At 43.2% G+C, this 14,108-nt stretch overlaps 3 protein-coding genes across 9 annotated transcripts in view; 2 read left to right on the forward strand and 1 right to left on the reverse strand.

Moving 5' to 3' along the window:
- The window catches only part of LOC113208588 (peptide transporter family 1), a 22,197-nt gene extending 16,143 nt beyond the window's left edge, over positions 1-6,054 (forward strand). For all 5 annotated transcript variants that reach the window (XM_052265528.1, XM_052265530.1, XM_052265529.1 and 2 more), the window contains 14 exons: positions 945-1,023; positions 1,129-1,270; positions 1,370-1,456; positions 2,245-2,516; positions 2,626-2,708; positions 2,788-2,973; positions 3,078-3,305; positions 3,494-3,727; positions 3,829-3,938; positions 4,031-4,165; positions 4,245-4,332; positions 4,411-4,539; positions 4,653-4,760; positions 5,149-6,054. In XM_052265528.1, coding sequence (XP_052121488.1) covers positions 945-1,023; positions 1,129-1,270; positions 1,370-1,456; positions 2,245-2,516; positions 2,626-2,708; positions 2,788-2,973; positions 3,078-3,305; positions 3,494-3,727; positions 3,829-3,938; positions 4,031-4,165; positions 4,245-4,332; positions 4,411-4,539; positions 4,653-4,760; positions 5,149-5,319 — 2,052 coding nt within the window. In that variant the 3' untranslated portion in view covers positions 5,320-6,054. The remainder of the gene's footprint in view (positions 1-944; positions 1,024-1,128; positions 1,271-1,369; positions 1,457-2,244; positions 2,517-2,625; positions 2,709-2,787; positions 2,974-3,077; positions 3,306-3,493; positions 3,728-3,828; positions 3,939-4,030; positions 4,166-4,244; positions 4,333-4,410; positions 4,540-4,652; positions 4,761-5,148) is intronic.
- Positions 5,978-9,457, reverse strand: LOC113208589 (separin). 3 transcript variants are annotated; one of them, XM_026425646.2, is made up of 13 exons: positions 9,296-9,457; positions 9,078-9,216; positions 8,846-8,975; positions 8,646-8,761; positions 8,415-8,556; positions 8,135-8,294; positions 7,863-8,038; positions 7,552-7,786; positions 7,345-7,463; positions 6,973-7,155; positions 6,714-6,881; positions 6,466-6,635; positions 5,978-6,304 (listed from the first exon to the last, which is right to left on the reverse strand). In XM_026425646.2, exons 2-13 carry the CDS (start codon positions 9,214-9,216, stop codon positions 6,180-6,182), a joined length of 1,863 nt encoding a protein of 620 aa, XP_026281431.1. In that variant the 5' UTR covers positions 9,296-9,457; the 3' UTR covers positions 5,978-6,179. The 3 variants fall into 3 exon arrangements, with proteins under 3 accessions (XP_026281431.1, XP_026281429.1, XP_026281430.1); XM_026425644.2 differs by having other exon boundaries at positions 5,978-6,307; positions 9,296-9,456; XM_026425645.2 differs by having other exon boundaries at positions 5,978-6,307; positions 9,078-9,241; positions 9,296-9,456.
- Positions 9,458-9,711: 254 nt separating this feature from the next.
- On the forward strand, positions 9,712-13,484 carry LOC113208595 (chitobiosyldiphosphodolichol beta-mannosyltransferase). The gene is made up of 6 exons (XM_026425664.2): positions 9,712-10,026; positions 10,251-10,581; positions 10,667-10,914; positions 11,012-11,185; positions 11,329-11,443; positions 11,532-13,484. The coding sequence occupies exons 1-6, from the start codon at positions 9,819-9,821 to the stop codon at positions 11,734-11,736; spliced, it is 1,281 nt and encodes a 426-aa protein (XP_026281449.1). The 5' UTR covers positions 9,712-9,818; the 3' UTR covers positions 11,737-13,484.
- Positions 13,485-14,108: the final 624 nt, after the last annotated feature.

Genomic DNA, 14,108 nt, shown 5'->3' on the forward strand with positions numbered 1-14,108 from the left:
CGCTGCGCACCGTGCGTGCGTGCGTGCCCCCCCCCCCTCCTGTACGTGCATCGCGTATCGGAGTCAAGGCCGCTCGGAGCCGAGGCTTCGCGGCGTTGGAATGCCCCCCCATCGCCTGCACCGCCGCTGCAGCGGCCATAGCGACAGCCAGAATGCGTTTCCACGCGCCGGTGCGAGCGGGAGCGGGGGAGACGGAGGAGCCGTCGTCACCTGGAGGACGTTGTCTCGCCATCTCTCTCTCTCCCTCTCTCTCTCCCTATGTCCTTTGCTTCCCGCTCTGTCGCGGCGTGTCCGCGCCGCATGGCGTGCTTTCCCACGCGAAGGGAATAAGGACCTGAGGCTGGCGGGCTGCAATTAGTATTCAAACTTGCCGCCATATCGCGCCGAAGGTTGCCGCTCCTCGCGTGCGCCTCCTTAAGGCTAACAGCAAGCAGCAGTGAAGTGATGTGATGAGCATAGAGAGCTGTTTAAAAAACAATTTATCCGTCCTCCGTTCATTACGTGGCGGCTCGGTTTCGTTACAGTAATGGGCGATAACGGAATTTTGCTGTCGAACCCAATTTTGGTAATCGTGCCTTTCTGCTTTCCGAAGTTTTCGGAAATTTCCGAAAAGAAGACCGGAGTTTTCATTCCAACAACGTTTTGGGAAGTCATGTTTCCAAGCCCAAACTACTTGACATACTTTTTGAAAATTTCAGAGTATTTTCCATCCTTTCCACTAAAGGGGCGATCATGTTTAAGTTACTTTGACACCACCGCTATGTGATTTCTAGAAGTCTCGTCATATGTGTTTTGATTTGAAAATATTTTGAAGGAATTCCTTTGATGCAATTTGCAAATTCACGGCTTGTTGCTTAAACTGCTTGTGTGAAAAAGTTCTAATTGTGCAAACGCAATCTTTTGCCGTGACTGACTAATGGCTCCCGGTCTCTGGTGTGTTGCAGTCGTTGAAGTATCCGAAATCCGTCTTCTTCATCATCGGAAATGAGTTCTGCGAACGCTTCTCCTACTACGGCATGCGGAGTGAGTAGTTTGTACGATTGGGATTGGGGCGGCGTGCCGCGGCGTGCGGTGGTTGATTTGTGCAACGGTTCTTTAATTTCGTCACTTTCTCCGTTTGTTGTCCAGCAATCCTGTCGCTGTTCATGATCAAAGCCCTCAAGCTCAACGAAGAGAATGCCACCATCATCTACCACATGTTTGTCATGTTCTGCTACTTCTTCCCCGTCTTCGGCGCCTTATTAGCGGACAGCTATCTGGGGAAGTTCAAGTAGGTGCTGAGAAAACCTCGTCACTTTGTTGAATTAAACACATTGGTGGCGCATTCTTGCGCTGTGTGCGGTTATTGATACCAAAATGGACTCCGCAGAACGATCGCCTACTTGTCCATCGTGTATGCGGCCGGTAACTTCGTCGTCGCCACGGCCTCAGCGACGGACATCGGCCTTCCCTCGCGGTAAGACACGCGTCGAAGCCGATAGGCCTGTATAACAGCTAAATGTTTAGCTACATATTTAGCTATGTAGCTGTAAAATTAGCCATGTTTAGCTGTTCTCCTTAATTTTTATCGGTTCGGCTACATTTTTAGCGACATGCCTACATTTTTTGCGACTTGGCTACATTTTGAGCGACTTAGCTACATTTTTAGCAATAGGACTATATTTTTAGCGACACAGCTACATTTTTTGCGACATGACTACATTTTTAGCGATGTGGCTACATTTTTTGCGACATGACTACATTTTTAGCGATGTGGCTACATTTTTAGCGATGAGGCTACATTTTTAGCTACATGGATAGATTTCTGGCGACATGGCTACATTTTTTGCGACACAGCTACATTATTAGCGACACAGCTACATTTTTTGCGACATGACTACATTTTTGCGACACAGCTACATTTCTCGCGACATGGCTACATTTTTGGCGACTTGGCTACATTTTTGGCGACAGGACTACATTTTTAGAGACCTGGCTACATTTTTGCGACATGGGTACATTTTTAGGGACATGGTTACATTTTTAGCGACATTACTTTTTTTTGCGACTTGGCTACATTTTTGGCGACATGACTACATTTTTTGCGACTTGGCTACATTTTTAGCGACATGACTACATTTATAGCGACTTGGCTACATTTTTTAAGGGCCAAGCCACATAGCTAAACGATTAGTTAACTCGTATTTAGATGATGCCTTAGCAGCTATGCAGCAAAATGGAAGGAGGGTGTCGTTCGGTCTGTAGGGAGATGACGTACATCGGGCTGCTGCTGATCGCCATCGGCACGGGCGGCATCAAGCCGTGCGTCTCGGCCTTCGGCGGCGACCAGTTCGTGCTCCCGCAGCAGGCGCGCCAGCTCGCCTCCTTCTTCAGCGTCTTCTACTTCGCCATCAACGCGGGCTCGCTCATCTCCACCTGGCTCACGCCCGAGCTGCGCACCATCTCCTGCATGGGCCAGACCACCTGCTTCCCGCTCGCCTTTGGCGTCCCCGCCATCCTCATGCTCCTGTCCTTGGGTGAGTGAGGCTCTCTCTGGTTGTTTCACGCTTTGGCGGGCTTTGGCGCGGCACCTTCTCGCTCCCCTTCGCCGCTTCGTCGCACTAAAGCGGTCACTTCCCGTTTCAGTCATCTTCGTCATCGGTAGGCCCGGTTACAAGGTCTTCAAGCCACAGGGGAACGTGCTCGTGGACGTCTCCAAGTGCGTTTGGGTGAGTGCGCGATGAAGCCCTCTTCCACTCTTTTCCCATGGAATCCCCCTTTTGACGCAATACATGCACTGGATTACAGAACGCGCTGACCAACAAGATGAAGAGCGCGGACATGAAGAGCCACTGGCTCGAGCACGCCGACGAACGCTTCAGCGAGAAGCTCCGCTCGGACATCCGCGGCATGCTCAGGGTGCTGCTGCTGTTCGTGCCCCTGCCCATCTTCTGGGCGCTCTACGACCAGCAGGGCTCGAGGTGGACTTTCCAGGTGAGCGCCCCCCCCCCCCCCCGCATCAACACTTCGTACCCACTGGAGACGGCGGGCACAAATAAAGTAAAAACCGTTTCTCTTCTTCACGACCAAACAACAAGGCCAACAACATGAACGGCCGCATCGGCTCGTGGACCATCAAGCCGGACCAGATGCAGGTGGTGAACCCGCTGCTCATCCTGCTGTTCCTGCCGCTCTTCGAGACCGTCGTGTACCCGGCGCTCAACAGGGCGCACCTGCTCACGCGCCCGCTGCAGAAGATGGGCACCGGCGGCGTCCTGGCCGCCGCCGCCTTCGTCATCTCGGCGCTGGTGGAGCTGCAACTGCAGGTGGGCAGACGAGCTGGTCGAAAACTTTCGGCCTCTCTCAGGGTCTACCTCACCCTTAAAACCGTTTTTTGTGTTTGTTTTTTTATTTATGTATTTTTGTAATATTTTTAAAATTATTTTTTCGCCGCTGCCTTTTGCGGCGTTGCCCCGGCCTGCGGTGCGTTAAAGTCTCCCGTCCCGTGTTGCAGGCGCACTATCCCGTGCCGCTGGAGGCCGGGCTGGCGCAGGTGCGCGTCTACAACAGCCTGCCGTGCGACCTGCAGCTCGCCTACGCCAACGAGACGTTCCCCGTGCGCCGCCTGGAGGCGTGGACGCGCACGGACGTGCCGGCGCCGCAGGGCAACGCCTCCGTCGTGCTGGGGCTCAGCGGCTCCTGCCTGGCCTCGGCCGAGCAGCTCGCCCTCAACCTCGAGGAGGACAAGGTGCGCGACCGTCGCCGCCCGTCCGGCTGGTGTGGTGTTGGCGGGGCGCCAGGTCGTTTTGCGATCAACTTCTCTGATCCGCGCCCTTTTCCTGTCCGCAGTCCGTGTCGTTCCAGCTTTACTCGATCGACCCCGTCTCTCAGAAAGTGGTCAGCGTGCAGTCGAGAAGAGTCGAAGACATCCTCGAGAAGGACGCCAGTCCTCGAGTGAGGCTAGTGTCTTTTGCTCGTATACTCCTTTTTTTCCCATCCTGCACGGCTCCCTTTGTATGTGATACCTAACCGCGACAACTGCTCTTTGCAGGGTCATGTACCACTTCTCTGATAGTTCGGAGCACTCTGTGAAATTCTCGATGCACGGCGAGCTAATGTCGAATAGTAACAATATCTCTGGAACCGGTGATTACGCTCTGGTCCCAGCTTTGGAGCCAGCTGAATCGTATGTATAAGTCTGTCTACGAAGATTTTCTCGTCACAGTCAGTCACTTGCCCTTGTTTTTATTCTTTACCACTTTCAGGTACACCATAACCGTCGATGGCAAAGAGGTAGCCACCAACCAACTTTTAGATGTCGGCGGAGTTTACACTATTCTAGTCGATAATTCGGTAAGTGACAAGGTGGCCTGACATAATTATTTTACGCGTTAGTCAAGTCAAGGGTGAGTACGAAACATGCATTTCCAGGACGCAGTCGTCTTGGCAGACGTCAATCCCAATGTCATCCACCTCATGTGGCTGCTTCCCCAGTACATCGTGATGTCTGTGGCCGAGGTCATGTTTTCCGTCACCGGTCTGGAGTTTGCATTCACACAGGTACTTGAAAATAAACAAAAAATGTATTAAATCTGACTGGAGAACACTTTGGGTAACACTCTCCTGAAGGTGCTTCAATGATACACTCCCCCGATCTCTTTTTCCTCCCGTAGGCGCCAGTCAGCATGAAGTCTGTTCTCACATCGGCCTGGCTCCTTACTGTCGCCTTCGGGAACCTCATCGTCGTCCTCATTACGGAGATCAGATTCTTCTCCAGCCAGGTGAGTCAGAGCGCTCGGAGCGGAGCGCCCGCGTAGGCAGGCCCGTTGGGCTGCGCGGCCGTGCGGGGTGGCCTACCCCACCGCTTGCAGGCGCTCGGCGCCTCCCTCGGGCCTGCACTGCCTGCACCGAGGGATTGTATTGTAGTTTTCCATGAGTTTTTTTTTGGGGGGGGGGAGGGGTAAGATTTTTTAAATGTCTGAATTTTGTTTTTTTTAAACTTCTGTGGATTTTTTCCAAATTTTCTGACATTTTTTTTCAAAAAACAAAAAACAAAACACAAAAACAAAAAACAATTTTGGAAAGTTTTCCAATTATATCAGAAAAATTGGGGACTTTAAAAATCCCTGCTCGCACGGTGCCATAACACCCGCCCCGGATGTCCCCCAGGCGAGCGAGTTCTTCCTGTTCGCCGGGCTGATGCTGGTCGTGATGGTGCTCTTCATCTGGCTCGCCGTGCGGTACACGTACGTCGAGTCGCAGTCCACGGACGAGGCGCGGGGCGCGCAGCCCGCCGCGGAGCAGACGGACGCGGCCGCCACCAAGACGGACAAGTCTTGAAGCCGTCCGACGGGCGAGGTGAAACCCTCGGGAGGGCCGCCAACTCCCCAGACTGCCCCCGCCCTGCCCAGCTTCGCGGTAGTGACTTCGGCCGACTGCTCGTGAGCTGCGTCAGGCGTCAGAGAGACACGTGGTTTTCTTGCCCTTTGCCTTCGGCATTGGCGAGTCAACTGTCGTCCACAAGGCAGGACGTAATTGTAATTATCATTATTATTGCTGAGCCAAGCCTGATGCGCGGGCTTTAACCCAGCCGTCTGTGCATCTAGCCGGATGGCGACAAGGACAGCAGCTTATCTGTGATGAAAAATGTATATAGACATGTTGCGGACGATGTATTGGTGCGCTCTGAAATTCTTTTCAATATGTTGCAAGAGTGGTCGCTCTTCTTGCTATTTCTGTAATTTTCGGCCGCCCCTCTTAAGAATGTTTTTAAAATATTGATCGATTTAATTTTTAAGCTGTGGTACTCACAAGTTTTAAGAGTCACTACATTTGGTACCCGAGTTGGTGCTAGCAACATTGTAAAACTGGAGCATATTTCAATGCCTCTGAATAATTTATTTCTGAAGTCTTACATTTCTAAATTGTTTTTTTAAAAGGAGAATGAGCTACAGGGAGGGAAGTTCAGTGTCACTTTTTAATGGTGCAACAATTTAAGTTAAGTTTTTTAAAAGTTTAATAGACTGAAATAATTTACACCAAATTAACATCACTAATAAAGAAACTTGATTGTTTCTTGATAAGATTTATTACCTATCCTAAGTATGCCATGATTTAGATACAATCTGAATATACAACTCAAATTTCTAGACAGAATTTTAAATTTATCTAAAGAACAAGTAGTTTATCACAGGTAAGTGCTATGATTTGCTCAAGGAAAACACAGGTAAACCCCGTACTACAAGAGCTGCTTGATTGAGAAAACGTACTGCTTTTCTTCTTGCCAATGAAACTGCTTCAGATAAATTTCCAGTATTTTGTCTTCCTGCTGAATAGAAAAATCTTAGGTAGGTACTATCAGCGCAGAAAGAATTGAATCCCTCTCATGTCAATATCCCAAGCAGAAAGGGCTCAATTCTTTCTGCAGTGATACTACATGGAAGAGGCAAGTTTCTTAAAAATAAAGTAACAAAGGGATTAGTTTACCTTTGGACGCATTTATCTTCATATTTCCAAACTCTGTTTCCAACGCCTGTAAGTCACCAGCTTCTTTCACTGAGGATTTTTCAGAGGAACACCAAATTTTGACCAGTTCTTGAGTCATTGCATTAACATCTGAATCGAGAACTTGCCAAAGCATGCCAACAACACAAGGACTGAAAAGTAAACCATCATATGCAAAAGGAAATAATATGGTACAACAGAATCAGCCTTCAAACAGAATTCAGATTTACCTTCCACCAATTAAGTAACTGTAGAAGAGGGAAGACATCTCTACTCTTCCTCCAAGACACTCCAAGCTGCTTGAAGAGCAGCCAAACAGGAATACAACAGATTTTATATCAGTTCTTTCGATGCTATCCCTTGGTATAAACTGATTTCCACCGCCATGCCCACAGTATCTACAAAAAAATAAAAATTTAAGAGAAGTCGACAAGAAAGCAAACAAGATAACCAGGTATCTTAAAGAATCTTAATAATCAGGTAACTTACAAAAACATGTCATTTGCTTGAAGTCCCTTTAAAACCTCTTCTGGTGTTGGGATTTTGTTTACAACACCTTTCCACTTTTGGACACAAGAAATTGACGAAATAGACGTAAATACCTTTTCCAGCTGAGGTAGATCCTTTGAAGGATTTATAATATAGAAACATTTGTCAGTATCAACCCCATTCCTAGATTGAAAAAAAAAAAAACAAAAAAAACAACACACACACAAAAATCAAAAACTTGTAAATTTTGACTTTAATCTAAACAAACAGAGCTTTTGCCTATGTCTGTTGTAAGATTAAAAAAAATTCTCCCATGCACACTACAGAATTAATAATTTGATTTCTAGTTTGAAATTTGAGTTTAAGTTATACCTAATAACAGTGTTTTTGTGCAGCAAATAATATGCATGAAGGAAATGGATACTGGGCATTCTTGTGAAGGGTTGTTCTTGCAATGGTGACATTACTTCAAAGGGCAGTATGTCCATTTCCTGATAAAATAGATAAAATAATTCGAGGATTTGTACCACAGTTCACAGTTGTTCACAACATTCTGAAATTGAGAAGTGCAGAACCTACCTCATCAATTAAAAGTACAACTGGGTGTCGTTTAGCTGCGTGTAAGGCAGCTGAATGTGTACTAGTTATTTCACAGATTTTCTTACTCAAATACACTGCAAACCTCTGGTCGTCTAAAAGTGTAGAAATTACTACTAATAATTCTTTTGGAGTTACTGCTGGAGATGAAGCTAATAAATACAATATCCTTAAGGTCTTCTCTGACAAATTTATGATTTGTTTAGTCTGTTTCAATCTGTAAGTATTGTCAGAATATGAAAAATAATACCACAAGATACCACAGCAATAAACAAGAAATAAACAAAAGATACCTTTGTGACTTTGACGTAGTATCTTGTTTCACTTCACTGCTCAAATCAATTTCATATGAGGATATTATTGAGTCCACATTATTTTTTATGACAGTTTGTAGTTTTTCATTTGCTAGTCTACCAAAAAATAAGCAATGCCATCCCCCTATCCACATTTGCATGTCGTTTACAGTTGCCTAAAATGAAATCATTTTAATATTTTGTAATTTTTGAGCTGCATAGAGAAATAGGTATTTTTTGCAATAGGCAGATGTAATACTATATAGTTGTACCTCAACACCAAGGCTACATTCCTCATGAATTTTACTCCTTTGTACTTTCCTGGAACTAGTCATTTTAGACAGATGACTTCTCATTGCTGCCATAAGTGACAACCGATCCTTATTATCATCCAAAGTTGGTAAGAATATAGTAATTGGCTTTCCACCTTCGCTGTAGAAGAGTAAAAGAAACAGACTGTTTTTTACACTTTTTCCAAGATAGTATGTAACTACTGTATCATATTGAAATGTTCTCAACTAAGTACAGTGATTTCAAAATCAGTAATCTCACCCAAGATCATTCATTTCATGCGAAATGTCTCCACATGAGAATCGTGTGAAGAAAGTACCTAGACCACGATTTACATCTCTATTTCTTGGAGGAAAGCGAGACAGTGGATCCCATTGTAAAGTAAGCTGAAGTACTGTCCATTCTGGTAAATAACAAGAAAAAGGAAAATATTGTGGGTTGTGGGAGTTTAAGACTTTAGTATCTACATTCTAGAAAATTTGACTGCCTTACCAGATGGCAGATCTGAGAGCCTCTTGTTAAGCCCAGTGACACCATGGTGACAGCCCCCTCCAAATTCCAGGTGTTTTATTAGATCTTGCAGCATGGATGTATCCCCTTTGCTCTTTCTAACAATGGAAAAAAATAAACAAAAATGAATCTCTTTTCTGAAATTTCATAACAGACAGTTATGGTGGAAACAGCTTCTATACTTTATTTGAATCTCCGTGCGAGAACATGCTTGATTACGTAGGGTAGTGCCAAGGCTTTCAGATAAATGGTAGTTCGCTTCCTCTTCATTTCCAGAATTCATGAGGAGCTCAGCAAGGTGCTTATTAGTATCTAAACATTCAATTACAATAAATGTATGATATATTTTGCTAAAATATACAACTTATATTTGAAAAGTAACAATACAAGTTAAGAAGGGTTGTGGTGGTTTACCTTGATACATTGGTCCAGGTGGCTCAGAGTCTGAATTTTCAAGGATCGTGCGCAGACACTCTACTTCATCATCCGTAATATCAACATCCTCTACTGATATTTTACATTCCATTCTACTTTTGCTTGGAGGTGTTGTCATCTAACGAGTAGTAAATACGTAAAAACTAGAGTTAATTCAAAATGCAATGCAAAAATTCTGACAGGAAATTGTTACAAACCTTCAAGTAAGAAGTCAGTTCTGTTTCAAACTGAAATAATTCATCAGCTCTTATTTGTCAGAGATGGCTAAGTATCTCAGACATTAACTCTTAACTTAGAATAAACCTAACACTAAACAACGAAGCAGTGAAACGGAAAAATTCAAACTCCAGCTCCTTGTGCATCGTCTGCTTGACAGTTTGGCCAAACAAAAACTTGAAAAACATGCCATCTTCACCTCCAAACCCCTGTTAACTGTGAAATTAAAAATGGATTTTTAAAAATATTCTGTATTCATTATTTATGTTTTTACAGTTGATGCAATAATTTATTAACTCTTTATATCTGTCAAATGCATTGTCCAGAAAAATTTCTGTCGCTTCTTGTGTTGGCTGCTTCGCTTCGAGAGTCGCTAGAGGTCGATTACGAAAACAAGCGATGTTGCCAGCAGTAGACTTTTGCGTGTATGAGTTTCTGCTGAAGTAAACAAAGATGATAGAAATGCTACAAATCATTCGTGTTTAGGTAGAAAAATTTATCAAAATGTCAGGAGAGAAAAAGTCTGTCTGCGTCGTCGTAGTCGGAGATGTTGGAAGAAGCCCACGCATGCAATATCACGCTCTTTCGTTAGCGAAAGAAGGATTTGACGTTGACGTTGTAGGTTATGGAGGTTCTGAACCCATACCTGAGCTTCGGGAACGCCACGATGTACGTTTTATTTACATGTCACCTTGCCCTGATATACGAAGTGGTATGTACTTAGATCGTTTACAATTTTTATTAATTTGTTACTGAACTATCCCCTTGCTTGAGTCCTAATAATTATTGGTTACATGAATTATAATTTTGTACATGTCCCCGTCCCCTAATACCACAATGTAGAAAGACCTTGTAGAAAGGTCTTTCTACATCGTACCTAGTACCTAGTACCTAGTTCCGAAATTTCTAAACAGTGAATTTTCTTTTAACTTACAGCTGCATTTTTGCCCTTCAAAGTATTGTGGCAGTTTTGTACTCTTCTAGCAGCATTGTTTTTAAAACCAAAGTCAGACTATGTTTTGCTGCAAAATCCTCCAGCTGTGCCAGCAATGATCGTTTGCTGGTTTTATTGTTTTTGTATGAACTCTTGCTTTATTGTTGACTGGCACAACTATGGATTTTCGATAATGGGCTTGACTCTTGGAGAGCAGCACATTCTGGTACGGTTTTACAAGTGGATTGAGTTCTACTTTGGAAGAAAAGCATCTGCCCATTTTTGTGTTACAAAAGCCATGAGAGAAGACTTGGAGAAAAATTGGAATATAAGGTATTCACTTCTGATCCAAAATGGAAACATCTGTTTTTATTATGCATAGTTCAGACAAATGAAGTTTTGTTCCCATCTTCCTTAGTGCCACAACCTTATACGACCGCCCACCTGATATTTTCCGCCCTATATCTGTGAGGGAAGAGCATGAACTGTTCCTCAGACTTGGTGTTGATTTTGAAGAATTTCGAAGTGGTTTAGAAGTGACTAGATTTACAAGAGCAGCCTTGGATGGGCAGTATGAGTTGCGAGATGATAGGCCTGGTCTTCTAGTCTCTAGTACAAGTTGGACAGAGGATGAAGATTTTGGTCTTCTTCTCCATGCTCTTCAAAGTAAGAAAATTAGAAGATTTGAAGTAGACAGTGGCAGTTTTTTTCTCAATTTATCAAGTGCACAGATTCATGTGTTTTCTTTATTTTTATCGTGCAGCATATGAAACAAAACGAGCTTCTGGTAAATCAGGCCTCCCTCCTCTTGTCTGTGTCATCACTGGAAAGGGACCTTTGAAACACTACTATTGCAATCTTATTGCCAGTAAAAAGTGGCGCCATGTTCAAGTAATTACCCCCTGGCTACAACCACAAGACTACCCTTCGCTGCTAGGTAAACATCTTGTTGAAGTAAACAACATAATCATCATCATTCTCCCAATTCCATCCAACCTATCTGATGCAAAAGTGTTGTATTCTCACAAACTCCTTAAACTTTTGCTGTAATTTCTACTTGTGACTTCTATTCTTTTGCAGCAAGTGCTGACCTTGGGGTTTGCCTTCATACCTCATCAAGTGGCCTTGATCTACCAATGAAAGTTGTTGACATGTTTGGCTGCTGTTTGCCTGTCTGTGCAATCAAATTCAAGTGGTAAGTGTGAAGAGAAGAAATAAATCTAGTGCTTTCGTTTTTAGTTAATGCTTCACAATTTTATAACATTTTTGATTTGTTATTGCAGCCTTGATGAACTGGTGAAACATGAACAGAACAGTTTGGTATTTCGGGATGCTGAAGAGCTCTCAGAACAGCTTATATCTTGGTTCCGCAACTTTCCTGTTCCAAGCTCCAAAGTCTCATTATTTCGAGCAGAGCTCCAACAATTTCGTGCACTTCGATGGCATGATAACTGGGTTTTTAATGCTTATCCTGTTTTTAATGGATAGTAATTTGTGGAGAGAAAAAAAAAATAACATCTTGCTGGAAAGAAACTTGTTTCACTGAAAATATGCCAAAGCCAATGTATGGTCTCTAGAAGCAGCAGATTAATATGTTTGAATGTAGACTCATTGTGATGAATGTCAAGAGATTGATAGTCCATGGCCATTGTAGAATTCTTGATTTAAAAAGTTACAGATTTTTAGTCTAAGTAGGATATTATCCATTTCCCCTCCCTCCCATTTTGATATATTTTCGTACTTTGTTTTAAGGAGGACTGATTGTTGGAGTTCAAAATCCTATAAATTTAGTGCATATTCCAACATATTTTTTATGCCTTTAGTAGTTGTTAAACAGTATCAATTTTCTAGTCTCTTCTTTTTGGGCAGATCATATACAGTTCTATTTCATTTCAACCAATCAGAAAATAATATGATAATTTGTAGGTGTCACTTAAAAGAATCTAAGTGGTACTAGCTTACGTCGCTGTCATGACCGTAGTTAGACCCCATTCCTGTGTTTTGAATGAGATATTCCGTAGTATGTAGTAAGACAATGTAATTTTTCCACCAGGTGTTCTACTTAACTCTTCAAATATTTCTATGCCACTTCTTTCACTCCTTTTATCTGTGATTTGAGGATTTTGTTGATCTATGTAATGTAGTGAGCAGTTTATTTATGTGTTTTCAGGGTAACGTCTGAAAGTTGGCTGTTGTTGAACATTCCCTGTGTACCGTAGAGATTTGTGGAATTGAGTAATGTCATTATTTCTGACAATTCTTGACTATTGGAACCTTATCCAGGGTTGATTAGGCAACTTTAAATTGAATTTGGGATAGAGATTAATTTAAAAAGTAACATCTGTACTTTTGTTATTATTATAATCAGTAATGATTAATAACTATTCTGATATGTCATCACTCCAGGTGTATAAATAAACCCTGTGCACATTTGCAGTTACACTATAGTACCCACATGCTAGCGCATGGGCAGATTTTCCTATTGTTTTTCTCCTGTATGGGCCTTGAGTGAGCCATGTTTGCAAGTGGCACAGACCACTTTGAATAAAAGTGAGTGTTTAAAGCCTCTTGGTATACTGATAGAACTCTCAATTATCTATCTTCCGACTTTACCATTAACTCTTATGTAAAAGAAGTCACTGATGAAGAGTAAATTTTAACCTGATCTCCAAACCATTTTGTTCTGAGCCACTGTCACCATGAACACACTCCATTTTGGTGACAGGTAGACAGTAAACTATAAAGTTTAGGCTAAAATGTTCTTATATTGAATTAATTATCTGTATTTAAATTTTACGGCCATATAACAGTAACTTTGCATTATTTACTGTTGTTGTGTTTTTGTATTTCTTGTTTACAATTTTGATATGTAAGACTGTTTATAAACCTGTTCCTTTACCACAGCTATTAGTTTTTATGAGGTGAGTAGGTTTAGAATTGCTCCTCTTGATATTTTATTCTCCTAATTTTCTGAAAATATCTGTGCGTTTGGGTCTGATATAAAACAGCTTTCTGATTTGTACTTCTTGTTTTGTGATTTTTTTACTACTTTCAGCTCAAAAATAGCCTCCATCCTCACTCAAAGGTAGAGCTTTTTTATGTGACTTGAAAGACAGTAATGGGGTGGTTTTATTGAATGTTTCCTGGCTCTGTTCTGGCTAATCTTGGAGCACTATGTTGTACCTATTTTTAAGGTTGTTAGAGCAAAGGAAATAAAGGTGATTTTCTTTTCGCAACTATGCATTTAACATTATTTTTTTTAAAGCGCACAAGCATTTCAAAAATGTTTGTTACCACAAAAATGAGCAGGCCACAAATCCGGCGGCCAGAGTCAGCTTAATCCATAGAAGAACTTTTTTCGGGCAAAATGTGGGAAAAAAACCCCAAAAAATAAAAATAAATAAATACCAAACGTCAAATGGACTTCAAACCCGTAATTTCACCACGTCTCCGTCGTGGAGTTTCAATGACGGCGTAGTGGTGGCAGTGCGTCGAAGGTGATAATGACTCGGCTCTGTGTCGACATTTAGGACGCCGAGCGGACTTCTTTCCACAGTCGGTTCTGATAAAGCTGCCTGTGGCCGTGTCGGCTGTAGCTACAACTGTGTAGCAAAAAAACAGGGATGCTGGCGGTATGCTTGTCATCCCGCAGGTGTGACCGGAACTATGGTCCTCATAGCACATCAGGTGCCCCAGCCTTCTCGCTGCCGTGCGCTCTGCCAGAGGCGCACTCCTCGCCCTGCAGTAATGAGAAGAGGGGCTTTCTGCAACATGAGAGCGACAAATCGCAAAGGCCGGAGAAAAACGGGCTGGAATGAAGAAGGGTGGGATGAAAGCGGGGGTGAGAGGAGGGAGGGAGG

The sequence above is a fragment of the Frankliniella occidentalis genome, unplaced genomic scaffold, assembly GCF_000697945.3.
Source record: "Frankliniella occidentalis isolate FOCC.00 unplaced genomic scaffold, Focc_3.1 Scaffold28, whole genome shotgun sequence".
NCBI lineage: Eukaryota > Metazoa > Arthropoda > Insecta > Thysanoptera > Thripidae > Frankliniella > Frankliniella occidentalis.

Bases quoted from the DNA above. Each gene is read 5' to 3' on its own strand.
- LOC113208589 (XM_026425644.2), bottom strand. From the start codon at position 9,216: ATGACAACACCTCCAAGCAAAAGTAGAATGGAATGTAAAATATCAGTA. The intron at 8,557-8,645 runs GTAAGGCAGTCA...GTTATTTACCAG, and splicing joins GCTCTCAGATCTGCCATCTG to AATGGACAGTACTTCAGCTT. The intron at 8,039-8,134 runs GTACAACTATAT...ATTTCATTTTAG, and splicing joins AATGTAGCCTTGGTGTTGAG to GCAACTGTAAACGACATGCA.
- LOC113208595 (XM_026425664.2), top strand. From the start codon at position 9,819: ATGTCAGGAGAGAAAAAGTCTGTCTGCGTCGTCGTAGTCGGAGATGTT. The intron at 10,582-10,666 runs GTATTCACTTCT...CATCTTCCTTAG, and splicing joins GAGAAAAATTGGAATATAAG to TGCCACAACCTTATACGACC. The intron at 11,444-11,531 runs GTAAGTGTGAAG...TTGTTATTGCAG, and splicing joins TGTGCAATCAAATTCAAGTG to CCTTGATGAACTGGTGAAAC.